This window comes from Rousettus aegyptiacus, unplaced genomic scaffold (assembly GCF_014176215.1).
Source record: "Rousettus aegyptiacus isolate mRouAeg1 unplaced genomic scaffold, mRouAeg1.p scaffold_m13_p_7, whole genome shotgun sequence".
Classification (NCBI taxonomy): Eukaryota; Metazoa; Chordata; class Mammalia; order Chiroptera; family Pteropodidae; genus Rousettus; species Rousettus aegyptiacus.
The window spans coordinates 10,158,473-10,185,404 of NW_023416310.1; the positions used below are offsets into that span (position 1 = coordinate 10,158,473).

Consider the following 26,932-nt stretch of genomic DNA (forward strand, 5'->3'; position numbering starts at 1 on the left):
CATTTACAATCACTGTTTGTTTCGACCTCCAGCCCTAGGCAACCGCTAATCTACTTTCTATCTCTGTCAATGTGCCTCTTCTGAAAATTTCATTTAAATTGAATTACACAACACGTGGTCTTTGAGTCAGGCTTCTTTCGCTTCGGCTACCGTTTGCGAGGCTGATCCGTGAGGCATCGTGCGTCAGCATTTCACTCCTTTTGATTGCTGAATAATATTCCGTCGTGTGGCCCTCCCACATTTTATCTCTCCATTCACCAGCTGATGGTCGTTTTGAGGGTTTCCACTTTTCGGCTATGATCAATAAAGCTGCTGTGAGCATTTGTGTGCGAGTCTTGTGTGGACTTACGCTTTACTTTCCCGTTGGGTATATTTCTAGGAGTGCAATTGCTGGGTCATCTAGCAAATTTATGTTTAATTAAAAAAAAAATGCCTAAATTTTTTCCCCCCGAGATGCTGCAGAATTTTCCATTCCTATGTCCATGGATTTTATAGTCTGTGAGGCCAGGGCTTCAATCCCAGGGCTGCCTGCATGACCAGACAGAGCCTACTCAGAAGCCTAGACCATCTGGGGAGTGAAACGTGGCCCTCCGGGGCACTGGGTGGAGCTCAGCCTCTCGGCTTCTCGCGATGGTCTAAGAAATCTGTGGACGTCAGCTGTTTACTTTCTAATCTAAAAAAAAAAAAAATCACCCCCTGGGACTGAGGGCACTTCTTAGGGAGAAATCAGCAAAGTGGCTATTAAATCAAAAGGAAACACACACCACGCGCACACACACGCACACACATGCACACACGCACGCGCAGAAGTCGGGAGAGATCTCCCCAAAGACAGCGAACCGACTTGAGGAAGCAAGTCACATACTCCACATGTCTGGCTCTCACCATCGGTCGCAAGCAATAGACAGAGGCCGATACCGTGGTCAGTGATTCCAGCGTCTCCCAAATCTCGTAAGGTAACAAGGCCACAAGACCGCCTGGTCCCAGACGACGCCCAACCGGCCCTGACGCAGATACAGGGGTGCAAGTCACTGCTTCTGCTCTCAAGTAGCTCAGCCTCCTGGAAGGTACAGACCCTCAGTGACTGAACTGGGCTGAATGGGATCCCCCCCAAATTCATGCCCACCCGAGACCTGTGAATGGGACCTGTTTATTTAGAAATAAGATCTTTGCAGGTGTAATTAAGGTAAAATGAGGTTATACACTGGATTAAGTTGGGCCCTAGTCCAACGATTGGTGTCCTTACGAGAAGAGGGAAATTGGACAGAGACACAGAGAAGACACATGTGAAGACCGGAGCCTGGTGGAGTGATGCGGCTCCAAGCCCCGGAACTCCGAGGGTTGCCGGCGGCCACTAGAAGCTGGAAGAAGCCGAACAAAGGACTCTCAGAGAACAGGTGGCTCTGCCGACACCTTGATTTCGGACTTCTGGTCTCCGGAACTGGGAGGGAACCCATTTCTGTGGTTCAAAGCTCTCCAGTTCGTAGCACTTTGTTACGGCTGTCCTAGGAAATCAACGGTGACGAGGAGCTGGGCTCGGATTGCAGATGTCGGCGGGCGTCAGAGCGGCAAGCAGAAAGGGCTGCGTGGAGGCGGCGGCACTGCTTTCAGTTGTGTCTGCTGTTCGAGCAGGAGGCCCCCCCCCAAAACGGAGCTGAAACTAGGGGCTCGGCCTGGCTTCTGGGTGCTTTGGCTTTAATGGTTCCTGCTTTTCCATCTTTCGTGCCCTCTACCATCCCTGGAACGGGTGCTAGGATCGGCGGGTGCTCAGGAGCGTTCACTGGCTATGCCGGCCTGATTCTCGCCCTGTGTCCCCCGAGCCCCAGAGCGGTGCCGGCTGCATGGAGCCCAGTCCCCCTGCTGTGCACCGCGGTTCATGAGCTCGTCCTGCTCCGCACAGCTTGTGTTTACTTACTCACCAAACTGATTGCTGCCCAGCGTGAAGGGCCAGTCTGCGTCTTCCCTGCTCTCCCACGCCTCACCCCGCCTGATGCCCCGGGCTCAGTACATTGTTGTGCCTGCTGCACACAGTAGGCGCCGCTAAATGCCTTGTGTTTTTGGATAAGCTCTGCTTGTAAGGAGACGTATGCCACGACTGGCCAGCTGGGTGGAAGGGAGCTAACTCAGCTTTACTGAAAAAGTGATTTAGAGGCTGCCGTTTGCTGAGTTGGCAGAGAAGCCTCGGCGCCTCTGGAAATCATCAATAGGGATTCCTGCTTACTGAGGCCACAGGCTGAGCCCATGATCCCCACTCCAGAAGCTGCAGCTTTATCCTGAGAGCAACCTGAGCCGTGAGATGCCTCAGCTTTTGCCAGTGGCCAGAGACATGAAAAACGAGGCCCAGAGGCCAGCCCTGAGGAGAGGGACCAGCATCTGCGCTCCTGACTATGTTCATCTGGGTCCCCTGTCCACGGGGCTCCCGACGGCTTCAGAACAAACACACGCTGCTGCCCCCCATTAAACCTTTGTTTTCCCTCCACGGTGAGTGCTGAGTGTTCCTGCTCAGATGGACCCAGCTGCTTGTCCTCGGGAGCCAGGACCCCAGTCTGAGCTTCATCACAAGCAGCAGAGTGGTGCAGGAGGCCAGAGCCGGCCCTGGCTCCCCCCGCATGGCCCCGTGGCTCCTGGGGGTGTCGGCGCGCAGAGCTGTCTACTCAGAATCTCGGGGTCCCGAGCACAAGGCAGCATCTCAGGCTCTGAGCTGAGGCTGGAGTGCGGAGACCAGGACGGGTCTGTGGACGGGCGGACGGTGCTGTCTGGCGTCGGAGCTCTTCCCGGACAGGTCCCAGCTGGGCGATCACTGACCCCGCGACTCCCGCCGGGCCTGGGCCCCTGCCCCTCTGCCTCAGTTTACACAGTGGAATCCTCCCTTTGTCCTCGCCCTAGCCGAGCCGCATCCTGGGAGCCCCCAAAGACCCCGGGTCCTTCAAGGGGTCTCGTCGAGCCCGCCGTCATGAAGACAATCCCTCCCCGCCACACCATCCTTGGCACAGAAAAGACCACCCCTGGCAAGTGCCGGCGTGACTCACTGACACAGACTTTATTGTATGACTCGGGGTCATCGATTCCGCCGGAGGTCACAGACCTGCGGTGAAGAACAGCTGCGGTTGGAGCGTCGGTATCTGGGAAGCGCACGTCCTCGCTGAGGGGAGCCAGGCCGCCAGGCCACCGAGAGGCCGGGCCGCAGCGGGTGGACCAGCGCCAGAGCGGCAGGTCCCCGCTGCAGGGCCAGCCCCCCGCGGGCCCTGCGCCCTCTGCTCCCGCAGCGCACGTTGGTGGGAGGTGGGCGGGCGGGGGAGGCGGGATGGGGTGCAGAGGGCAGCGTGGCAAAGAGCCCGGGCAGAGCTGCCCGTCACCACCACCCGCTGCGTCCTGCAGTCAGCACGGGGGTCGGGCTGGGAGGCCACAGCGCGGCCGGCTCCGGGCGCCCTCGCGGCCTGGATGAGGCAAAGGGGAGGAGGACCGCAGCTCTCAGACCCCAGAACTGCCCGTTTCCTCTCCGGCACAGGTGGAGGGACAGGGCAGCCTTTTCGGGATAGGGCAGCTGACGGGGGTGAGTGAGACGGAGGATGGATGGGACAGGGTGCTCCCGCCCACCCCGCACGCCCTGGCACAGGGCAGGGACAGAGTACGAGAGGCTCTGATGGCAGAAAGGACCGGGCCTGGGCCGGGGGGCCACCCCTAGGGTTGCCCGTTGGTCCCAATCAGGAGAGGGTCTTGGGGTTGTCGTCCCAGACCCCCTTCCAATGCCTCTGTCAGGCAGGACGAGCCAAGGGACAACAGTGGTTTGGTTTCATTAAAAAATTGTGTTACATTAAAAACTAGGTGTGAACGTGAAGAATATATTTTTAAAAAGACATTCTTTGCTCCATTAACATCATTTAATCACTGAGACATCCCTGAGCACGGCGCCAGGTCCTGACCCGCGTGCGGGCGGGGAGGGGTCCCGGAGGAGGCTAAGGCACCGCCCTGCCCTGGCACAGGGCTCCTCCTCGCGGGGAAGGCGGCCCCCCCTGTGAAAGGCCAGTGAGCAGGTCCGGACCCGGGGGGCGGGGACCGGGGGGCGGGGACGGCCTGCCAGCGTCCGTCGCTGGACAGACGAGGCCCCTGACGCAGCAGGCGGACGGCACCCCGCCTGGGCCCACTCCAGACAGGAGGGACATGCCGGGCCGGAGGCCCAGGCAGACTCCGCAGGACGTAATGACCGCTCTGCTCAGAGTCACAGAGGTGGACACTGGCCCTATGGCTAGGGGCCCAAGGAGGCCATGGTCTGGCTGGCCAGGCCTCCCCTGGGAAAGGAAGAGAGGAAGGAAGACCTGGGGTGTCAGGCCATCCACACCCCAGAGGTGCAGGGCTGGGCCTGTTGTCTCTCAGTAGGACTCACGGGAAAACACCCTGCTTAGCACCTGGTAACCAGAGGCAGCTCAGGGACACTCCATCCAGCCAGGCACCCCCGGCACCCACTCTGTACCCCCCTCCTGGGGGATGTGCCCAGAGCTGACGGGACCCAAGAGCCACGCTGCCCCGAGACTCTGCCCCCGCCACCACCTGTGCTGGGGCTGGCAGAGCCCGTGGGGAGTTTCCGTGGCCGAGTGAAGGCGCCCTGGGCCCCCTAGTCTCTCTCTATCCTGGGGGCTGGGCTCCTGGTCAGCAAGGTGACCCTGCATACTCTCCCTGTTGTGTGCGTAGCTGAGACTCCTGGGCTCCAATTCCTGTGGTGACCTTCTCCCTGCACCCTGCAGGCTCCCATGACCCCACAGGCCGGAGAAAAAGGAACAAAGTAGTCAGGGCATCCACCCTCCCTCCCTTGGGACTAGGGGTCCTGCTGGCCTGAAGGGCACACGCCCCACCTCACTACACGCCCCTCCACAGGAGAGGGGCGGCTGGCCCAGGGCCTGCGCAGGGCGGGAGGGTCAGAAAAGGCTGGGAGCAGCCTGGCCAGGTGTGTCGTGGTCCCGGATGTACTGCAAGATGTCCATCTCGTCCATGGCTTGGATCTGCTGCTGCTGCTTCTGCTGCTTGGCCACGGCCTTGGACGGGCCCACTCTGGGGGGAACAGCTGGCTTTCTGGGGAGCGCTGGCTTAGCCGCCACTGGTGGCTTGGGCTTGGGCTGGGGCTGGGGTTTGGTTTCAGCCCCCAGGTTCAGAATCTGGTCCAAGTCTTCTTCGACTCTAGGGAACCACAGGGAGATGCCCTGAGCATAAGCGCCTGCAGAAGGGGAAGCCCCAACCTGCCCCTAGGCCACCCTGCCCCAGGGAGGAACTGCAGGGCCGGCTCCCCTTCTCTGCAACCCCGCAGGGCAGCAGGAGCAGAGCCCGCCCCTCGGCACCCTCCAGGGAGCTGCTTTTCAGGTGGCCTCGCTCTGGACACACTGGCCTCTTTGAGTTTTCCTTCAACCCCTCAGGAAATAACAGTAACAGCTGCCAGATAGGAGCCCCTGCTCTCAAGATGATGTGTGTGGGAGCCCGGCCAAATCTCCGGTCTGCAGGTGGGGCTGTTCGAGTCACAGGAGGCGGAGGGACCTGCCTGAGATGAGAGTCACTTTGTGGCAGTGCCTGAGCTGAAACCATGACACCTGACTTAAGAAGCTGAGCGCTCACCTAGACCAGGGGCAGCCAGAAGAGTAGTAAGTGAGGGGCCCTGACTGCTGTGGGGTGGTGGGGTCCACCCGCCCACAAGGCCACTCTGTGGTCCACATGGACACTAGACAGAGCCCAGTGAGGGCCTCGGCCAGGACTCACCAAGACTCCTCTATGGCCCATCAGTGGGTAGGACTGATGGCCACAGCAATGTGATGGTCACACAGGACCAGCCCCAGGTGCCGAATGGCAGTTAAGAAAGGCAGGCCACAGCCCGATTCTGCCCTCTTTGCCTGGTGAAAAATCTCAGTTCCTGGAAGCCAGGCACAATGGAAGACCTAGTCAACCCATCCTGCTACCCGCCCTCTCATGAACAGCTGTCTTGGGTTCAAGGTGATCCCAGGATACTCTTGGCAACCTCAGCTTAGAGGTGCCCAGCTCTCTCCACCCGGTGGCCCTTCCCTGATGGCCCTTCCCTGAGCAACCCTGGGGCAGGTGCTGGCTCCTGCATCTTCCACTAGAGGCTGAGAAGCTCAGAGGGACTGAATTATCCTCAGAGCTGGGAGCTTGGGAAAATAGAGCAGCGGCTAGAAGCTTGTGTCAAGTTCAGGATTTACACTGCTCAGCACAGCGCTGATTCTGTAACCTAGTCAGAAGCTGGATTTGCTCTGAGGTACAGGTGGGGCACCTGGGATACAGGTGGCCACATGGGCACCCCTCGCTAAGTGCTCTATCTCCATCTGGGCTCCTGAGTCATAGCTAGAATAGGTCCCGTGAACGCAGAGAAATGCTGTGTGGCATTTCCCTCCCCAGCCACTCACGTGCAGAATCCTGACATGACACTGGCATTGTCCCAGACATCTGGCCAGGTGGCCCCTTTGAAGGTTAACGCCTCAGAACACCCCCTGAAATGAGCGTCTGCAGAACAGAGGTCTGAGCATGCTGGTGCCATGAACTTAGAATCGACTAGGCCAGGAAGGTCCCACTGGAACTGCCCATCTGGGACAAGCTGAGTCCTGGAGACGGCCGAGGCTCCTTGGATGGGACATGCTCTGCCGGGCCCTGCCACTCTCCGGGGTGTAGTCCACTTCCCTGTGCCTCAGTTTCTCCCTTAAACTCATGACAACAATCCCAGCTTCTCCCGGCCTGTCCCCCAGTCAGGGGCGAGGACGGCAGAGGAGAGTAGACAGACGCCGGGGGCCGTGGGGATGTCAAGACAAGAAGCCGGTCCATGATGGGCACTTAGAGGGCCACGTACTAGCCCGAGGCCGCTAATGAGGGTGCAGGTGACAGCCCCCAGGGACCGCACACCTCAGGGCCACGTAGCTGTTCCTGGAAAGAGACAGCTCGGCTTCCTGTCAATCGCCAAGCACAGTCTGCATTCTGGGGGGCATGGAAGACACGATGGGGAGACGCACAGTGCCAAACACGCTCAGGGTGCCCCACCCCCGCAGAAGCCCCAGGAAAGCCGCTGCCCCGGGGTGGGAGGTGGCCCTCCCAGCCTCTCCTCCTCCTCTAAATGCTTAGAGGGCCCTGGGCGGAGTGGGGAGGACCGGACACAGGCGGGCTGGCCTGGGTTCCAATCGTGCTCTGCCACTAGGGAGCTGTGGCCTTGGGCCAGTTACCGATCCCGCACTCCATTTTCTAAAACACAGCGGTAACAGCACCCACCCAGGGGTTGTGAGGATTAAACAGAGTCACGTGTTAAGAGACCAGCATGCTGTGGGACACGCAGCAAGCACTCGGTGAGTAATGGCCACCGGATTTGCACGCGCTCCGCCAATCATCCTCCACAGAACAGATCGAGCCTTATTCTCCCGTCTGGAGAACCTGCTTTGGGACCCTGCTGGGGACCACTGTCCAGCACATCCGCACGTTGCTCCCTCCAGGTGAGCTGCACGCTGCCAAGGGTCAGTTTTATTTGTTCCCAAACCTGTTTATGCCAGTTGGACTCGCTTTTGCAAGTAGATAATTTAGTTAATCTTTATATAAACTATTAAAATATGAGTGTGAAAGGAAAGAAAAAGATGCGTATGCACAAAGTTCTCGCTTTCTGGAACCTGCTGAGCTGCTGGGCCCCACCCCCACTCACCGAATCCCCATCGCTGCCTCCTGCCCAGTTCCCCGACACAGGCTCCCGCCTCCCCCGCCTGGCATTCCCTCCCTCAGAAGCCAAGACTAGTGAAAAGCTCCCACGTAGGGACAGGTCCCTGCCGCTGCCCAGGTCACTCTCAGAGCTGGGGACAGGTGGTACCTGAACAGCTCCTCGGAGGCCGTCCTGCGGCCCAGGCGGGACAGGGGCCCTTCACTCTCGTGAGCAGCTGGCAGCAATAAGGGGTCACCCAGGGGCACGGCCCCGCCGAGGTCGGGGTCGTCAAACAACTTCAGGGCTGCGGAGAAGGAAGCAGCAGAGTGATCAGAGGATGTCCCGGCCCATCCTCAGTGGCCCGGGGTGCAGGGTGGAGACGGCCCAGCCTCGCCTCCTGGCCCAGCTGGGAGAGACTAAGCAAGGAACAGGGCAGAGCGCAGGAGAACCGAGGGATGGGGCCAGGCAGGGGTGAGGGACAAGTGCTCGTCGGGGCTGGCACACCTGTCTGCCCAGCCCCAACCCCCTCTGTACTGGGCTCGTCAGCTGACGGTACCACTCGGTTGAAGTCCTCCTGGTCTTCCAACTGCTTTTAGAAGGTAAAAGCCTCTTCAGCTCACTGCACCGGGCTCCCCATAACCTGGCCCAGCTGGACCTCTCGGCTCAGCCCCCACGGCTGCACCCCAGTCTTCCAACAAGCGCTGACTGAGTGCCAAGCACTAGCCAGAGGCTGCTGCCCATGGGGATGCAGTGGTAAGGGGATCAGGGCCTTTCCACCGGGAAGAGACTCCGGCAGGCCGGGCAAACAGCGCTGACTTTCAGGATCCACCAGACACCCACCCCAGGAAGTCTTCCCGGGTCTCCCCACAGGCACTGACATACTGCTTGGACCTGATGCAGAGTCAGGCTGCCCTGTAATTGTCAGGAGATGTCATGCCTCCCATGAGAGATCCTGAGGCCAGATTGTGTCTCACTCATCAATATGTTCTCAGGCCCAGCACCACGTGGGTAGTCACCAAGTGCTGGCTGAATGAATGGGGGACACTGATTCCTGGCCCTGGATGACGGCCTGGCAGGGTGAGGACAGGTGAGACCCAGGGATGAGTGCAGAAGTCCTAGGGCCACTCAGCTTTTTCTTTTCCAGCTCTGCACAGAACCTTCCCGTGGCATCTACGTGGGTAACACTAACCCTCTTGTCACAATCCACACCCTACGGAGTCGCAGCACATCCGGGACCTACGTCCGGCCAGGCCGATCCCAACCCACACTTCTCAAAGCAACAGACAAAACAACCCTTCGCTTTCAAGAGAGGATCAGAATAAACATAAGGCCCCAGAATGTTCCATGCTGTGGGAAAGGAGGTGCCAGACTAGATTTCTCCAGCAGAAAATCGGAGATTGGATTAAACATGGCAGAGTGAGAGACATTCCCAGATCTCTCCCCTTGAAACAACAACAAGCTGAATATCTAAAACTCAACAAAAAACACTCAAACTGCACACCAGCACATCTGAGCGTGGAATCTGCACATAAGGGCTACCACAGGTCAGAACCCTGGGTGTCAGGCGGCGGACTGAGCAAAGATGCTGCCTCTCGCAGCCGGAGCTCCCTGTAGGAGGAGGGGGAGGGGAGAAGGAGCAGTGAGTTCCCTGAACATCCCTGCTTGGGACTGCTGTGAGCTCCACGTGGCCGGCGGCAGGGCCCAGTCATCAGGGCAGAAGGCAGAGAAACAGGGATGGCAGAAAAGCTGGGATGGCAGAGAAACAACAGCTGATTTTTACCAGCCGCGGCTGCAAAACCGAGGCTGAGCGGCAGTCCACAACTCCCAACTCAGAAATCTCCTCCCACACACCCTCCGAGACGGAACATTGCAGAACCCTAGGGGAATCTGACCCAATGCTACCAAAACTGTCACTAACACAGACAGGAGCGGAGACTGAGGGTAGTGAGTGTGATTAAACATCTATAGGGGGGAAAAAGAAGACATTATTAAGACTTTGTATCAAGCAGAGATCCAAGAGGCTTAGATGCCACCTACTGGAAACCAAAAGAAAAACACCTTTTTTGCAACAGGCTAAGGACCATTATATAAGAAATCTTTCTGGGGAAAAAAAAAAAAAAAAAAAAGCAGGTTACACTTCCATTAATGGCCAGATGGAGACATAGTCCATTAAACACCATAAACAACCAAGGTGACAAGGCATCTCAGAGAGAAAAAGAAAAATCTCCAGAATATAAGCTTACAGACATACAAATATGCGACTTAAATGACAGTGAATTCAGTATGGTACTTCTGAAAAAAAAACACAGTGAGATCTGAAACGAATTATATCAATAATTTCAGGAATTGCAAAAACAACTAGATGACCAGAATGAGTGCTTTAGCAAGGAGACTGAAACCCTCAAAAAGAACCAAATAGACCTTCTGGGCATAAAAAAAAAAAACACACTGCAAGAGTTGAAAAAGGAAAAAGAGAGAAACCGAAGAATGAAACGTAATGAAAGAGAAACGCGAGAACTGGCCGATACCCTCAGGAGAGGAAATGTAAGGGGAGGAAAAGGAGCAGGGACTAGAAGGCATTTTCAGACAAACGGTTGACGAGAATTTCCCAAATCTAAGGAATGAGCTGGAGCTTAGAATTCAAGAAGTCAACAAAACAGCTAATTACCTCAACCCAAAAAGGCCTTCACCAAGACACATTGTATTAAAATTACCAAAAATCAACAAGAAAGACAGAATTCTCAGGGCAGCCAGGGGAAAGAAGACGGCAACCTACAAAGGAAAACCTATTAGATCATCATGAGACGTCTCTGCACAGACCTTACAAGCCAGAAAGCAGTGGAATCAAATATTCAAACTGTTAAATGAAAGGAACTACCAGCCAAGAATAATGTATCCAGCTAAGCTCTCCTTTAGATATGAAGGAGGAATAAAGACCTTTCCAGACATACAAAAATTGAGGGAATTCTCCACTACAAGGCCTGCACTACAGGAAATACTAAAAGGGGTCAGCTCGCCTAAAACAAAATGACAAAAAACAAACAAACAAAAAAACATAATTAGGAGTACAGTGACTATCAGGCAAATGAACGTTCAGCATACATCGGGACAAACTGAGACAGCAATGCCTGAAAAGAGGAGGATTCAAAAACCTCCATTGGCTGAGTATGTACCATGTGGAAACAGGACGAGGGGAAGACTTCCACCCTTGGCTGGCTGAGTCACCGCGGGGACACCAAGAGTGACGGGAACACCCTAGGGGCTCTACTTACGGTCCCTGAGGGGCGTGCCCTCTGCGGGGCCCTGGGTGGAGAACTTCCTGCCTGGGCCAAAGAGCCCCTCGTCGGGGTCCACCTCCTCATCGAAGATGGTGAGCCGGGGCGAGGGTCTGGGCTCCACGGCCACTTCGGGGCGTTTCTTGGGCTTCTTGGAGCTGGAGAATCAGACAAAACTCAAGGTTAGGATGTCTTGGGACAGCCCCCCGCTGGCTGGCGCAGGTGGCCTTGCAGACCCACACAGATGCTGGGTGGGCTTGAGTTTGTGTCCAGAAGGAACTTTCCCAGGACCTGACGTTGGAGGTAGAGCCCCTGCTAGCAGATCGGCCAAGTCCTGTGCCCGGAGAACCGCCCCTGTGAGTGAGGGGCGGGTGGGCGTCTGGGCTACACGCCGACTGTGTCCCTGAGGAGCCACCTTGGCCTCAGGCCTGCCTGCATGGTCACAGGTCAGAGGACACGCTCTCCTTCCAGAGGTCGTGGGGGCCACAACGTCGGCGCTCCCAGAACTCACTCAGAGTCACCCCGTGCCCCTCGGAAACGGGGTGGACACCGTCAACCGCAGGGCCTGGTAACCGCCCCGTTTCCCCATACTCATTCCCGGCCCCTTGAGTGGTGTAACCCGCCACTGATCCAGAAAAGGCTTCAGTCCCAATGGGCAGACCCCGCCTCCTTCAGCCCCTCGACTAGTCAGAGTGCCACCGACTGCCACCCCTCGGGTGGCCCGGGCCCTGCCCCGGGCCGTGGGAGCGCTTCACGCCCTGGTGCAGGCGGCGGTTACGCGGCGGGCGCGGAAGCATTCGCGGGGCCGAGTGCGGCAGAGCTGCACCTGTCACTGTCGGTCACGCCGCCAGGAAATGAAAAGACAAACTTGGTTTTCGTTTAACAATGTGATCCAATCCCCGCTGCTGATGCCTAAAGTAGCCATTTTAAGGTTCCCACAAATGAGAATCAGATTTTTACTGGAAACGGGCTTTCTGGCCCGCCTACTTGCCTGGCAGGCAGCTCCCCCTGACTACAGTCGTCCTGTGAGCTCATGCTGGTGACGCTATGTGGCTCAACTACATCGAGAGGCTGGTGCTGCCCCCGAACGACGGGGCAGATTAACCAGCCGCAGATAAAAATAGCAGCGGGGCCGCCCTGGGTGTTGGGGGGCAGGGTGCCCAGAGGTGACCGTTCCCACGGTCTGGATGTAGACGCCCGGCGGGATCGGGCTCCCGGCTGAGATGGGGGAGAAGCTACCTGCCGGAAGGCCACAGGTGGAGCAACTGGCCGTGCTGAGCCAGTCGGGCAGACTGAAGAAACGGCGACTCAGAGGAGCCAGGAGTCTGCTCAAGGCCACACAGCGGGCAGGGTGTGACTGCAGCGTGCTCCTGCCGCCCGAAGCACCCCACGAGCAGGAACGAGATACGGGGCGGGGGCGGGTGTGGGGTGGGGGGATAACAGGCTCCATCCTGCGGTGTTTTGGGAGACAGTGGCACAGTTTGATGGGAGTGATGGGGAGCAGAGACTCAGTGGCGGGGGCTGTGCCAGGAAGCCCCACACCCCCGGCCCTGCTTTTCCTCCATTCCTGGCATAAGCCAGACGGGCTCATGTCACAGGCCGCCAGGGACATGCCTCTGTGTGGGCGTCAGCTCCAGGCCCTGCCTGTGACGCTGGGCAAGGTGAAAGCAGCATGGACTCCATCCTAACAGCGAGTGCTTTCCAGAAACTCCAGCCGGGCCTCCTCGCACACCATGAGTCAGGTGGGCTGCTCTTACTGGGATGTTTCTCTCTTTCGTTTCACTGGTCAGGTAGTCAGTTCGGTTCTAATGACTCCTGGGAAATAGGCACCAAAGACAGGCCATGACCCTCGGGGCAGGCCAGCGGGAGGCAGCCCCGGCCAAGATCCATGGAGTCAGAAGCCCAGGGGCAGGTCCGGGAAGCTGTGTCTGGGTCCCTGTGGAATCAATGACCAGTCAGATTTGGGAACTACCCGGTCAGCCTGGCGCCTGCAGGCTCTGCCCCACTGCTGTCCCTCGGTGACCCTCTGCAGCCACCCTACGCTTGGCCCTGCTCCCAGGTCCAGCAGGGACTGCATCAGTGAAAAGAGGCAAGTCCCCGGCTCGGGGCTGCAGCTCTCCGGGAGGGCAGGGCTGGGCCTTGCCACTCTGCGGCCACTGCCTGCCGGTCCACAGGCCAGAAACTCAGCACGTCCTCAAACAGCTCCTGGGGAAGGCAGACTCACATCGCACCCAACAGAAGGGTCTCCCGTGGCACGGTGGCGGGGGGGGGGAGGCGGGGGGGGGAAGCTTCCCACAGACCAGAATCAGAGGAAGCACGGACAGAAGGGGCTGGCTGTCTGGAGAACAAGGGAAAGTGAGAGAGAACCCATGTGATTAATTATTTCTGCAGACGCCATGCAGAGAGTCCACTGATTTCCCTTTTCACACCTATTTCTGGATCTAAGAGCACAAATTAGGCTTGATTTTCCTACTACATGAGTTTTCCTCTCAAACCGGATGAATGTTCTTGTTTTCTTCCCTGGAGATGTTTTTGATCTTTTGTTGTCTCGAACGGAAATGAAATTAAAAACTATAGCACTCAGGGCTACCCGGTCAGGCATCCCATGCCACCCTGCGCATCCCTCGTCTCCCCGACTCTCCCTGACCACCTCCGGGGAAGACCGAACTAGCAGGCTATACGGACCTTTGACAGCTGGAAGCCCCCCGCGTCCTGTCCTGATCTGTCCCCAAACTTCCGCCTCTGGGACTCAGGAGTGTGCCTGGTCCAGAGCAGATGCTCAATAAACACCAAATTGGAAAAAAAAAAAAAAACCAAAACAGATGGATAGATGGATGGATGGCAGAAGGGAGGAAGGGGGAGAAGGAAGGACAGACAGATGAACAGATAGACGCACAGACAGGGTGACAGTTCACCTCTTATCTGGACTTATTCTACCGACTCCCCCAGGGCGGAGGGAAAAGGAATGAAGAAAGGAGGTTCCCAGCACCCGTCGGAGACACAGGCCCGTGCATAGGAAGCCCACGGCTCCCTCGGCCTCGGCCAAACTCGCTGTCGCCTCGGCTGGTCTCTCCCCTTCCCGTCAGCCGTTCTGTGAACAGCTCATCCGTTCACCCTGAGTGCCTTCCTCGGCCCAGCACCCGCCATGTGCAAGACCCCATGTGAGTGAGGAGGGCGCAGAGATAAATAAGACTTGCCACCGTCCCCGGAAACGCACGGCCGCCAGCTGTCACCAACAGTGCAACCGATCATTACCGTACAGGGCGGTAACTCCAGGACAAAGGAGGGCTTCCTAGAGGAGGTGATGGCAGAGGCGGACAGCGACCTGGGTGGGCTCAGGGTGGAAGACTGGCTCAGGCAGAGGAACTGAGAGACCCTCACCCTATGAGGGTCTGTGGGGGCGTGGCCTGGGCGTGAGGGGGAAACCCGGTCCCTGCAGAAGCTTTGCTCGTGGTCCATGGAGAAATGCCGGGGTTGGGGGGCGGGGCCTGGACTCAGGGGGCAGCCCCATGTGAGGGGCAGACGAGAACACCAGAGGGCAAGCGGCGCTTGTAAATTCAGACTGCTGAGATGATCTGTGGGCGGAAGGGGCCTGTCCAGGATGATGCCGGTTTTCTGACCGCAGGTGTGTGAGGTGAGTCACTCAGTCTCCAAGCTCCATTTCTTCCCCTCGCTCAGGCCGTGTGAACGTGGGTGCAGGCTGCACACACAGGCTATGGTCCTGTGTCCCAGCTGACCCCCTCCACTCCTTCCCCATCGGCATCTGCCCCGCTGTATGCAGGATGCACTGCCCAGCTCTGCACTCCAAAGAAGTGTCCACTCCAGGCCATGGCGCAGGGCCCTGGGCGCTGGCTCCCCTCCTCTGGGCAGAGTGTGAGAAGCCCAGCCTTACAAGAGGGCGTGTTTGGACAGGAACCAGCCTGTCCCTCAGCAAGCTGAGAGTCCTCCGGGACTAGGGACCTGGAAGGCAGAGTGCTGGGGGAAGGGGTGGGAGGCGGTGGGCATCGTGGGTGGGCAGGGGTTGAAAAAGCAGAGAGGCCTTCCCAGCAGAGCACACGAAGTCCGTAAAGAACGCTTCGCTATACAGCAGAGCCAAGGAAGGCTCCCGGCACAAGCTTTGGGGGACCCCGCTTGGGGCAGGTATCTCGGGGGAAAGCTCAACAGAATAACCACTTTATACACGAAAAAAGTTCCTCATTGCCCGTGATAGTAAAAACCTACAGAAAACAGAACGTCCCCAAGCAGGGGCCTGGCAATGCCACTTACAGCACGATGACCCAATGGACTAGCACAGAGCAAGAATGTAGAAATCTATCGACCTAACAAGATGCAGTATGCAAGCTTAAAAGAAAAGGCAAATTAGGGAATGGCACACGGACCACTATTCCATTTGGGTAACATAACACAAATACCCCAAAGAGTGTATCTTCACGGGGGGGAAAGTAGCCGTGTGGTTTAATTTTTACATACTAATTGTGTATTATTCGAGTTATAATTAAAAATGTTTCTGGAGTAGTATTTCCAGCCGAAGGCAGAACTATTAGGGTAGAGAACTTCGTCGTTCTCAGAACCGTGAAATCTCTAAAATAGAAAGTTAAATATGAAAACTATGCACGACGGGGAAAGCAACCGGGAGAGGACCCTAAGCCAAAGAACAGGGTGTAAGGGGCACAGCCGCGAACGCCCGCAGCCCTGCGCCTCGCGCTGCGGCCGGGACGCACGAAATCCCGCAGGTAGAAGAGCGCGGGGAGGGGGGGGTGGCGGGGAGGGAGGATGGGGCGAGGGGAGGGGGCGCTTTTTCTATCTTTAAGCGTTTTTCTAACGGTGTAGTAACTCGTCTTTTCGCTAATCAAAACCAGATTTAAAAGACAAAGAAAAGCCGGGCTGGTCCCTGCTCCGGGCTTTGTGCTGGCGGCGCCCACCCTTCCAGGGGCCCTGCGGCGGAGCCACAGCGCCCCCCTGTGGCCGCGGCAGGGAGCACCGACGCCAGAGCCAGGCCCAGGAGGGCGCCTGCGGGTGAGGGTGGAGGGCGGGCGAAAAGAGAGCAGGGGAGCGCGTGGGGCTGCAGCGTCTGCGGGGGACCTGAGAGCGCGAGGGATGGAGAAACGCATGCGCAAAGCCGAAGTCATCGGCAAAGAACAGAATGTCCCCCACCACAGGACAGAGCGGGAGGCACCGTGCAAGAAAGTCAACAGCCCACCCCCGTGTCCCAGGAGGGGCCAGGGAAGATCTGACTTGGAGGCGTGACTGCCACACACAAGGCTCTGGCCAAGTCCCCACCCAACTCTGTCCTCGATTTACCAATCTGTGAAAGGGAGAGAACCCCTAAGGCCCTGCCCACCTCTCGAGCTGCTGAAAGACGGGACTTGAGGGACAAGTCCTGACTCTGCCGTTCGTGGTCGGATGACTCTGACTGGGCTACCTGACTCCACACTTCAGCATCTTCGGACGCACACAGAGGGTGAGCCAGTACCCGCTTCCTAGGGCGCCACTTCCCAAACCAGACACGAGAGGACCTGAAAGCAATTTGGTGCCTCGTAACTTAAAAAAAAAAAAATGACATAGAAGATATTTTATTCATGTAAATTCGAATCAGGTCCCAGCGGTTAATAATCTCTTTAAAATCATGAGTCGCTATCACCCCTGATGACGCGGCAGCGCTGACTGTGGTCACGCCGGTGACTGAAATGTGAATGAAACACTGGCAGAAGGCCTTAAGCCTCTGGGACTGCCTCAGGGCTAAGCTTTCCTACGGTTTAGGAGTGAGGCCCCCGCGTGCAGAGCCAGGGCTGGCGCTGGGGGCAGGGGGTCCCGGGACGGCTGACACATCCCCCGACAATGTGCTCCTGGAGCACGCGTGAAAGTCAGGGCGGCCCTTGCCAAGCCCAAAGGGCATTTTCCTACCCAAAAAAGGAGCCTCTTTGCTAAGCACGTCCTTCAGCCAGAGGCTGGCACAAAGCTCCGAGGTCCATCTCGGCTTGGCACTGCGTGTGGTAACTCAGAACAACAGAGTGTGAGCTCAAACAAAGCTTCGTCCTCACCAAGATAACGTCCAAGAAGGAACTGTGGGCAAGGCAAGGCTGATAAGGAGTGGCTAGGACAAATCCCGCCTGTCGTAACCGGCCCTCCTCACCGCTGCTCGCACAGGGCCGTGGGCCTTGCTCTGGGGCAAGGCTGGCTGTGCAAAGGCGGCGGGGGCCTGGCCCCTGGGTGTCAGGGGCCGCGCGACATCCGGCTCCCGGCCTCCGTCTCCCTGAGCACCGGGGCATCTCTCCCGAGAGGGAATCCTTGTCCCCTCGCGGCTGGTCTCGGGGCTACCCTGCAGCCTGGACGGCCGTGCCCTGCCCTGTGTGCCCAGGACAGGAGGCCCAAGGAGAGCAGCGGAGCCTTCACAACCCTCTTCTCCACGTTTTGGCCGCGCGGTCCCTGCCTGACCTCCCCGTCAGCTTTAATTCCTTTCTGGAACGGGCCTCCCACATCTGTTGACTAAACTTCGGCCAATCTCGTCGTGGCAGAAGAGGCTGCCCCCCTGGGTCTCTGGAGGTGGTGGGGCAGGAAGACGGGGCCGTGAAAAAGGCCAAACGCTCACATTTGTTCACTCACTCGAGCTTCACAAGAGCCCCCAAGGGACAGGCACCGTCATTACCCCTGTTTTGTCACAGACTACGGAAGGAGCAAAGTGCCAGGGACACACTGCTGGTGACTGGCAGAGCCAGGATTCAAACCCAGGCCGCCGGGCCCCACGGCCAAGGATTTTACACTTAGTTCGAATCCCAGTACCGTTATTTATGAGCTGTCTGCTCTCAGGGAAGACACTTGCCTCTGTTTCTTTAATCTGTAAAATGGGATGAGAACGGGTGCTTTCAGGGCACCAACGAAACATGGTGCACAAGCTGCAAAGCGCAATGCCCAGCTTGATGCAGGTGCTCAAAAAAAAAAACCAGCAGTGAGGGCTGCGGGTGGCTGAGCCCGTCTGCTTCCCCCTCATCTCCCGGTCACAGGTCCTGCTCGGCCGGCGCCCATCGACGGGGCCTTGGGAGCAAACGTCTGGCTCTCCAGTCTCGTCTAGCCCGTAGCCCGCTCCCCAGCACGAGGCGGGCCATGCGGGCTCAGCAGCAGCACCCTGAAGGCAGTCAGAGGGCTGGGAAAGGGGCAGGAACGAGAAGGCAGCAGAAGCAGAAGGGACCCCCAAGACCACAGCCGGCTGGCCTCTTCCTCTCCAGCCAGCGTACACGCGTGTACGCATGCACCTGTGCCTGCTCGTGTGTGCGTGTGTGTGTGTACACGTGTAAAGGGAACATCCTCCACTGGCCAGGGGACCCTGGACTCACTGTACCTCTTTGCATCAAACACCGCTGGTCCCTCATGGGTCACCAGTACCTGCCACCCGTGTCATTCACAGGAACCTTACAACCACCTGTGGGGAGGCAGGGCCAAGGCAAACACACCCATGCCTGACAGACAGTGAAACATGGCCCGGGGAGCCCTAATCATAGGTCACAGGTGTCAGGCTGCCAGTGATGGGCTGGCTGGCTGGGTCCGGGCAGCCTGGGGTGCTGAGGTGTCAGGGGGCGGCAGAGCTGAGGGGCCACCCTGTGACCAGGGTGGGGCAGGTGATAGCTGAGCTCAGCCCCAAAGACACAGGCAACGGGCAGGGTGAGCAGAGGGCCAGTCCCCGAGCACACCAGGCCACACAGGGTGATGGCTCAGGCAAGAGAGGGCTTTTCTCAGACTCCCAGGGGGCAGGAACCGTCCCCAGGGAGCCTGGAACCAGCCCGAAGGGGGCCCTCCCAGAACAAGGCACCTACCGCATGATGCCCAGAGGGTCCAGAGCCTCCTCCTCCTCCTCTTCTGAAGACCTGCCCGCATCTTCACCCTTCTGGCATGGAGTGGGCGGCCTCTCTGCTGGTTCCTGCTGCTGGAAGAAGTCGAACGCCTCCCCGTCGTCCCCTGCCTGGCTGTCTGTGTCCAGGACAGAAACGTCTCTGCTGGAGAGATCTCCGGCCCCTGGGGATCTGGTGCCTGTGGAGGGAGAAGGGGACACCTGACATCCACTGCGAGAGCACGCGGGGCCTCGCCACACCCAGGCTCCTGGGCCGGGACCCGAGGGCTTCCAGGGCAGTGGGTCTGGGTGGATGGGGGGTGGCCAGGGCTCCAAGTGCCTGTGCAGCCCCCCGAGGGTTAGTGGGCACCAGCGAAGCCTGGAGTGGAGCGGTTATGGGTGGGAGCCTCCGAGCACCAGAGGCAGCGGCTCCTGAACCCGAGGCCTGCCGTGGCCTAGCTCTGGGCCAGCGGGACCTCGGGGACTTGGGACAGAACCTCAGGTACCTAAGAATTCCAGCAGCTCTGGGCTGCCAGCCAGGTCGGCGTCCCTGGAGATGCAGCGCAGAATCTCGTTGAACACGGTTCTCCTTTCCCTGATGTCAGACTCGCCGACGAACAGGACCTTCCTGGGGAGCGGGGGCAGGCTGGCTGTTGGATAACGACTGCTCAGTTTCTGGTAAAACTCCTCGATCTCGCTGTACTTTTTGGAGACCTGGAATGAGAGAAGTATGTAGTGAGGAGTGGATAGAGAGTGCTCCTCTCACTTCAAACAGAGGTCCCGAGCAGCCGGGCTGTTCAGAGTCCTCCCCCGGGACAGGCGTCTGCGTTGGGTGTGCCTCCCAGGTCCCTGCCTCAGTTCTCTGACTCTCTGAGGCAGAGTGAGGCTCGATGACTCAAGTCTTCATGGCCCAAAGGAAAGACGCAATTATCGTGCATTCCAGGCACTGTCACAGGCCCAGGCAGAGACATTTGATACCGGGATACCAGCCCGCAGGTGACCATGGCCACTGCTTCCATTCTAAGCCTTCGGTGCATTAGCGAGATGACCTCGCAGCCTGGCTGGCTGTCAGGTCAGCTTCCTGTGACAGACAGCAGGAGGCACCTTTTCTCAGTGTGGCTGTCTGGGTCACCCTGCAAATGAGCAGCGGCCTTCCGGCGAGGCCAGTCCTTATAGAGCTCAGGTGGTAAAGGGCCAGATCCTGCAAAGTTAGTTTCTCTGCCCCTGGCCAGGACCCGCCTGCACACCAGGACCTCGGAGAAGCAGGCCAGGGCTCCTGCTGGCTGCGAGACGGCGGTCCTGGCCGTCTGGGTCATCCGGGGCTGGCGCTCAGCTTCCCACAGAGTCCGGGGTCTGCGGCAGCCCCTGCCAGCCTCTCCCCAGGACTCCTGTGGCAGCTAAGGGCTCGCCTGCTCGCTGGCCAAGCTCTTGCTGCGTGTTTCCTGTGCGTGGGATCACTCAGCATGCCTCTGCCCCGAGACGCTCCTGGTCCCACATGGGCGAGCAGCCATAGCAGAGTTGGCGCCATCCCAGTGGTGTGTATGATCCAACCTGGGCCTGAAAAGTGGAGTCGCTCGCTCTGCTCACACACCCCGCCAGGAGCCCAGCACCCTCCCTCGGCCTGAGCTCTCCCGGCACGGTTCCAACTTCTCTGCAGGAGCATCGAGCCTGGACGCGTGGGCACTGTCGCTTGGACTCCCGGGCCAGGCCTCGCCCGCAGCGTGTGCCGATGGGCTGCGGGGCACACGGGGGACCCCGGCGATCCCGTTGCACGGAGGTGTTGGAGCACACAGCCCCGGGGCCACCAGCATTATCGCCTGAACCTCCACCCCCATCCCCGTGGGGAAGTATCTGGGACAGGGAACTGCAGCCTGCCTGTGTCAGCACAAGAGCCTGGGGCCACAGCGTCCCTGAGAACAGCCCTCGCAGAAAGGGAAGGGGACCCTTTCACAGAGTGATGCAGGCTTCCACCCTGGGGGCTCCTCAAAACTCAGTGCCGGAAGCCCCAGGGCGGCGAGCGGGTTGGGTGGGGGCCGAGCGCCCTCTGCTGGCCGGACTGCTCCGCGCGGGCCGAGCCCACACACCCACCAGGTCCCGGGTTCTGGAACCCGAGGAGGCTAAGGGAGAGGCCCGGAGAGCTGAGGGTGGGCACTCCTGTGTACTGGTGCCCCGGTGAGCGCCGGGCAGAAAGAGTCACCACCCCACGCTCCTCTGACGTCGGTGTGTGCCTGCCCTGCCAGCAGAGGGGGCACGTCGTCTGCTGAGCAGAAAGCAAATCCAGTGCCCCCTCCCACGGGCTGGTCCAACGTGTGGTTAGCAGTTAAATCCACGCGTACATTAAAACATGCATGTCCTTTTAGCGAGTAGGATGCAAACGGCTCACTCTTTTTTTTTTTCTAGCTAAATCATAAAACCTCAAAGAGATTCCCAGATCCCATGGGACGCAAAGGCGGTCGGTCTCCTTTGCAGATGGACACACATGCACACCCCCGAGGGCACGGGCGTCACTGGTCAGGAAACAGCGGCACTGGCGTGGCGCGTGGAGGTGTTACACCTGGAGAAACCTCCCGCTCTTCAGCTGCTGCCCGTGATGTGCTGACGGCCCCTTAATGAGAGGTGTGTCCCGTGAATTTTTCTCTTTTAGAATCTGGTGTCTCTTCTAATGGGTCACGAGAGCAAGGCGGTGCACTTTCCCTTTCTATCCCGGCTGCCAGGAAGGAGGTCAGAAACCGCCGTGTGCAAACCCGCAGCCGGCTGCTCCCGTCTGGACCGCAGACTCTTGCGCATTGCGCCTTTATCTACCGACCCTGGGGCCTGTCTCAGCTCCGGACCCTCTTACGAGAAGCCGAAGGTCCATACTAAGCGAATGGGTCTGTGACCTTGCCCCTCCTTGAAACTCACTCCTCCCTCGGCTCCTGTGCCTCTGTGACACTCTCTTTTCTTCCCTCAGACTCCCGGAGGCTCCGCCTCCTCCTTGACTGCCCCTGGGCCGCGGTGTCCCCAGGGTGTCCTCCTTGGGCTTTCCCTCCACACTCCAGGTCTATGTTCTGGCAACTTCCTCCACTCCCAGACGGCCAGCACGGCCCCCACGCTGATGCCTCCCAGACCCGCCGACCTTGTCCTGTACCCTGTCCTCATGGATCCATCGGGCGGACACGTCACACCTGACACGTCCCCTGGCACCTGCCCCTCCAACCAGTGCTCTTTATTTCAGTCGGTGGAAGCGACCGGTCAGCAAATTACACGCGGGTCACCTTGGAACTGTGTCCACCCCTTTCCCTCTCTTCCAAACCCACTGCTGCTGGCCGCTCCCAGCCCCTACCTGGGGCGTTGCTGTGTTAGCTTCGGAACTGGGGTCACTGCCCCTTGCCCTGTTCCTTCCGATCCAGCTCCACCCTCCTGCCAGACCGGCCAGTGAAAGGCAAACAGGACCATGTCACTCCCCTGCTTAAAACTCCTCCTCAGCTGCACGCGAGCTAGGCTCCTCCGTGCCCTCCATGCCCTGGGCTCGGCCTGCCTCACCTTCATCATCTCCCACTTCGTCCAGGACGATGCTCCACGGCTCACAGGTCCTCGTTTCTAGCCTCTGAGCCCTTCCTCAGCTGTGCCTTCCGCCTGGGACACTCTCCTCCCATTTGCTGCCGCTTGGGTCCACCTGCTCTTTAAAACACAGCTCAGCCCTCACCTCTTCTGAGAAGTTTCCAGAACCCTTCCCGTCTGGCTAATGGCCTCTTCTCTATACTTCCACAGCCCCCCATGTGCTCCTGTCACCGCCTGGATCTGTCCCCTTACAAGTTGCTCTCCGCACAGACTGGAAGCACCTGATTCACTCATGCCCCTATTGTCCGGCAACCTCTGGCCCTCCCCGGCCCCGAGCGAGTGCTGGAGGAGTGCCCGCTCCCTGCCGTACCCTGCTGGCAGGTAGTCTGCCCCACAGGACACCTGGTCCCCGGGCACCCTTGGGAGCATCCTGGCAGAGCCCCCAGCTCACCAGGAACTGGACGACATCCTCGGGTCTGTGCTTGGCCAACTTGAACGCAGCCAGCCGGGTCACCACCAGGATCTGGTACTCCACGTGGCCGGACAGCATCTTGCCCCGCACCTCCTGGTGCTGGGGCACGGTCAGGTCGAGGCCCGTGTGGGCGTTCTGAACTTGCCTGTCAGAGGGAAAGAAGGCACAGGAAGCTCAGGTCCAAGCCAGCGGGCTTCTCGAGAGAAACGCGGGCAGGAAGTGTAGGTGGCCCAGCGGGCCTGCGTGCGAGGCTGCGTCACTGGCTGTACGCAGTGGTCACTGCTCCAGGCCACTGGCCCGGCCACACACCAGCCTCTCGGGAAGCCTGCTTCCCAGCCTGGGCCCTGTTTTTGGGTCGCTCAGGGGTCAAGGGCTGTTCCAGGCAGGAAAACATTCGAGACAGAGAAACGTGGGGCTCGTGGAAGATCATGGATGGCTGAGCATCTTGAACTCAGCGCCACCGCTCCTGCAGGATGTGTGGAGGTGGCGTCCTGGGGGAATCTAGTCACCCCAGGGAAAGCGCCTAGCTCTGTGCACATAACGCGGGAATGAAATCGGCCTGGGACTCTGGGGAGCCACATCTCTCCAGCTAACCAGTGGGCGGCAGGGCGGCCACACAACCTGCCTAGCACGCGGCGGGGTGAGGGGGTGGGGGGTGGGGGCAGAGGTGTAGATGGAAAGGCCGTTGGATGCTGGACCCTCATTAATCCTGGGGACCCTGCAAGGCACTGTCCGAGGCTTTGAGGGAGGATGCTCAGCAAAACACTGCGGCGCTTGAAGAATTTGTAAAAATGCTCCACAACCATAGTGAATTATACACAGGGCAAAGAAGTCATGGAACGTTTTCTCTGAAGCTAGAAGAAAAGCTAAATGTGTTCCTCATTCTGCGTAAGGGTAAGGCAGACCTGTGCACACAACCATATGTCACACGAACACCTGTGACAGGATGTGGCAGGCACGTTATCGTCGAGGCAGAGACCTATGTGCTGGGCAGGACTTTCAGAGGGAAAGAAGGCCCTGAGGGGCAGGCAGGGGTCCATCCAAAACTGCCCCGGGGCAAGGCCCTTCCGTCTGGAATTATACCCCAACCCATCCAATATCATCCTGCCCCCAACACTCCCTCCGTGCAGATTCCTCCCGTCGCCACGTTATGCCCGCGACAGTCACCAGCCTGATGCCATTTGTCACCATCTGGGGAGGACAACCGCCATATGCCTACACATGAAGTGTGTGTCCACATCCACGGACCACACAAACCTCTACGCCCGCGAACACCTGCCAGGAATAAGGCGCATCGCAAGGAGTACCAAGCACTTAGGAAGGCCCAGGCAATCCTGCCCTCGGCCGGGTGTCGGGGGAGCCCCAACGGACACGTGCAAGAGGAACCGACGCACCCAACGCATGCGCCCTCTCTTCCTCCCGCCAGGAGCCGAGCGCGCGCTCCGGGCCCCACACGGAGCATGGTGTGAGGCACACGGCGTCGCTGTGAGGAGCGTGGGAGAGCAACGCCAGACTGAACGGCGGGTGTGACCGCAGCTGGCACTGCTGCCGGGTCCAAGGACCTTACCTGTCCGAGACGCTCACCCTGTCGCGACCTTACACAAGGGCGCTGCCACCTGGACCCATTTAAAGACAGGAAGACAGGTACAGAAAGGGAACCACCTGCTCGTGCCCTCTGCAGGTCTGAGGCAGAGCCAGGCTTCAGTCCCAGGCGTTCCCCCCGCGCCCCTACCTCCCGGCTGACCGGCACCTCCTGTCAGAACCAGGCTCAGCGTCTACAGATCTGCTGGATGAAGATCTGCGGGATGAATGGAAGTCGAGCTCAGGCGGTGATGGCGGCGGGAGGCCGGGCCGCGGAGCTGAGCAGGGGCCGGCTATGAACAGCCCAGCCGGCCCGGAGACTGCGCTAAGGCATCTGCACTTAACCTGAAGGCAGCTTTGCCGGTGCCCGCAAACGTGAAGGCACGGATGCCACAAACCTGGCCTTCACCAGGCCTTCACCTCCGGGACGCGAGTCTGTGAACAAGCCCCGTGCAGGTGGGGCAGTGAGGCGAGCCCTGCCCAGGCACCCAGGTTCGAAGTCGCACTCTCATTGGTCTGCAAGTGGCTAAGGGTGCCTCCTGCTGGCCCTGCTCATACCTGTCCATCTCAAACCACCTTCTTGCAGAAGAGGAAACCAAGGCTCAGCGAGAGGAGGTGACTTATGTGGGACCCGGGAAATCCCTTTTGCCAATGAGGGGAGAACCTCTAACCTCTCTGTACCACGCAGAGGAGACTAAGCAGGTTCTCACACAGGGTTCGCGTAAAGAACCCTGTTTTCCTAGACCTGCAGTCCCAGGGAAGTTCAGTTACAGCTGAAACGTAACGGCTGCGCTGGGTAGCACGTTGATTTCTGTAATAAAATTGGTGTCTTCGCCTAGGATTTGGTGTAGGGGGAACAAGGGTGGCGGATGTGAAAATACAAGAAGTGACTCACTTTGAAGATATAAAAAAGGGGGGAAGAGGGTAAAACCATGTCCACACCCGCCTTTCCAGCGTCTGCCTTGCACTGGGTCCGGGAGCCGGGACCGGGCGGGCCCACACTGCACCCTCTGCTTCCCAGGGCCCCCCCCAAGGCCTCTGCTCTAACTTGCACTTCTCCTGAGCTGCCTCCTTGGGCAGCCGCCCCCTCGTTTTCCCCCTTCAGTGGTCGCCATCCACTCTTCCTGCAGGATGCGGCCTCACTCGCCTCCTCCCAGGAACCTGGGTACACGCCTGCACTGCGTTCCCATGGCAACCCGAACTGACCACCCCGGCCGGCACCCGCCGCCCGCAGGTCCGCGTTCATCTCCGCGCCTCCGCCTGCAGGGCCGGGCCTCGGTCCGCACCGCCCGCGTCCCCACCGCGGAGCCCGGGACCCCGCCCGCGGCGCGCGCTGCAGGAACGAAGGCAGGACTCGGTTTCTGGGCCACGGAAAAAATGAACGCAGGTCGGCAGGGGAGGGGAGGGGAGAACCACCTTCCACTGGGTCTTGGGTGAGTTCGTTAGCCTCTGGGGGCCACAGTTTCCCCATCTGCAGAACAGGGACACTCGATGCCGCCCACCTGTCCAGTACGGTGGCGGCGGGGCCGAGCCCAGAGCCGCGGCCGGAGCCTGGTCCGGCCCGGGGCAGCCGCCTGCGCTCGCTGCCCCGCCCGGGCGCCTCGGCCGCGGCTCGCAGGCCCCGCGACCCCACGCTGCGGAAGACCTGGCGCGGGGGTCTGGCTCACCTGGAGGTGACGAGCACCGGCGGGGACTGCATGACGGCAACGGCTCCGGGCGGGGCGCGCGCGGTCACGGGACCTTGGGCGCCGGCGTCGCCGAGTCCCCGCCCCCGCTCCCAGCCGGCCCCGGCGCCCTCAGCCGCCCGCCCCTAGCGGCCGCCAGGCTCAGGCCAGGGGCAGACGCGGGGTTTCCAGGCCTTTCTGGAAATCCCCGCCCCCACCACGCCCCATGGGCCGTCTGGCGTCAGACCCAGTGTCCCGAGCCAACCTGGTGGCTGGGAGGCGGGCAAGGACAAGGAGGCCCTCTCCTTCGTACCCCGAAGTCTTGATCTGCACCTGTTGTCCAGGCAGTATTAGTACTGTTATTGAACCGAAAGGGTTCGTCCGCCCGGGCTAGCAGAGTCAAACACTAAACAGAGAATCGCAATGGAGAAACTGGCTCTTACGAAAGGCACCACCCAGGAGAACTGGGAGCGAACGCCCAAAGTCAGAACACCCCCACAGCGTGTAGGCTACGGAGTATTTAGGGCAAAATGACAAAACGCGGTGGATTAGAGGGTTTGGGGAGGTGCTGGGGTATGGTTAGTCGGAGCTGAGCTCAGGGCAATGTCATTTCTCCAGGTCTGGGGGAGAGCTCTGAGGTCTGTTCCAGCGTTCCTATGTCTGGTTGCAGGAAGAAGTAGCCAGCGGGTAGTTCCATCTTAGGGCTCAGGACCTGAAACGTAATTTAGGTCAAGATGTTATCGTTAACTGACAGAGGTTCGGACTTTTTGACTAGTACTCAGGTCCAGCGTTGTCTTCTACTGTCTTGGGGTTGCTGATTACCCAGGGGAAAGCCTAGGTCCTGGAGGATTACACAGAGAGAGAGAGGATGTCTAGAGCTAGGATTTAAAGTTAAATTTAATCAAAGGCATA

At 59.1% G+C, this 26,932-nt stretch overlaps 1 protein-coding gene across 2 annotated transcripts; it reads right to left on the reverse strand.

Annotated features, from left to right (window-relative positions):
* Positions 1-445: 445 nt before the first annotated feature.
* HS1BP3 (HCLS1 binding protein 3) lies at positions 446-26,142 on the reverse strand. Of its 2 annotated transcripts, none has more exons than XM_016144756.2 (7): positions 26,024-26,142; positions 22,755-22,920; positions 19,270-19,477; positions 18,750-18,963; positions 10,939-11,099; positions 7,835-7,970; positions 446-5,172 (listed from the first exon to the last, which is right to left on the reverse strand). In XM_016144756.2, exons 1-7 carry the CDS (start codon positions 26,053-26,055, stop codon positions 4,914-4,916), a joined length of 1,176 nt encoding a protein of 391 aa, XP_016000242.2. In that variant the 5' UTR covers positions 26,056-26,142; the 3' UTR covers positions 446-4,913. The 2 variants fall into 2 exon arrangements, with proteins under 2 accessions (XP_016000242.2, XP_036080601.1); XM_036224708.1 differs by lacking the exon at positions 26,024-26,142 and adding an exon at positions 25,859-25,973.
* Positions 26,143-26,932: the final 790 nt, after the last annotated feature.

Excerpts from the sequence above, each read along its gene's own strand:
- HS1BP3 (XM_016144756.2), bottom strand. The coding sequence starts at position 26,055 with ATGCAGTCCCCGCCGGTGCTCGTCACCTCCAG. Across the intron at positions 7,971-10,938 it reads GGGCACGCCCCTCAGGGACC|CCCTGAAGTTGTTTGACGAC; the intron begins GTAAGTAGAGCC and ends CCTTCTCCGCAG. Across the intron at positions 5,173-7,834 it reads GCCTCCGAGGAGCTGTTCAG|AGTCGAAGAAGACTTGGACC; the intron begins GTACCACCTGTC and ends GTGGTTCCCTAG.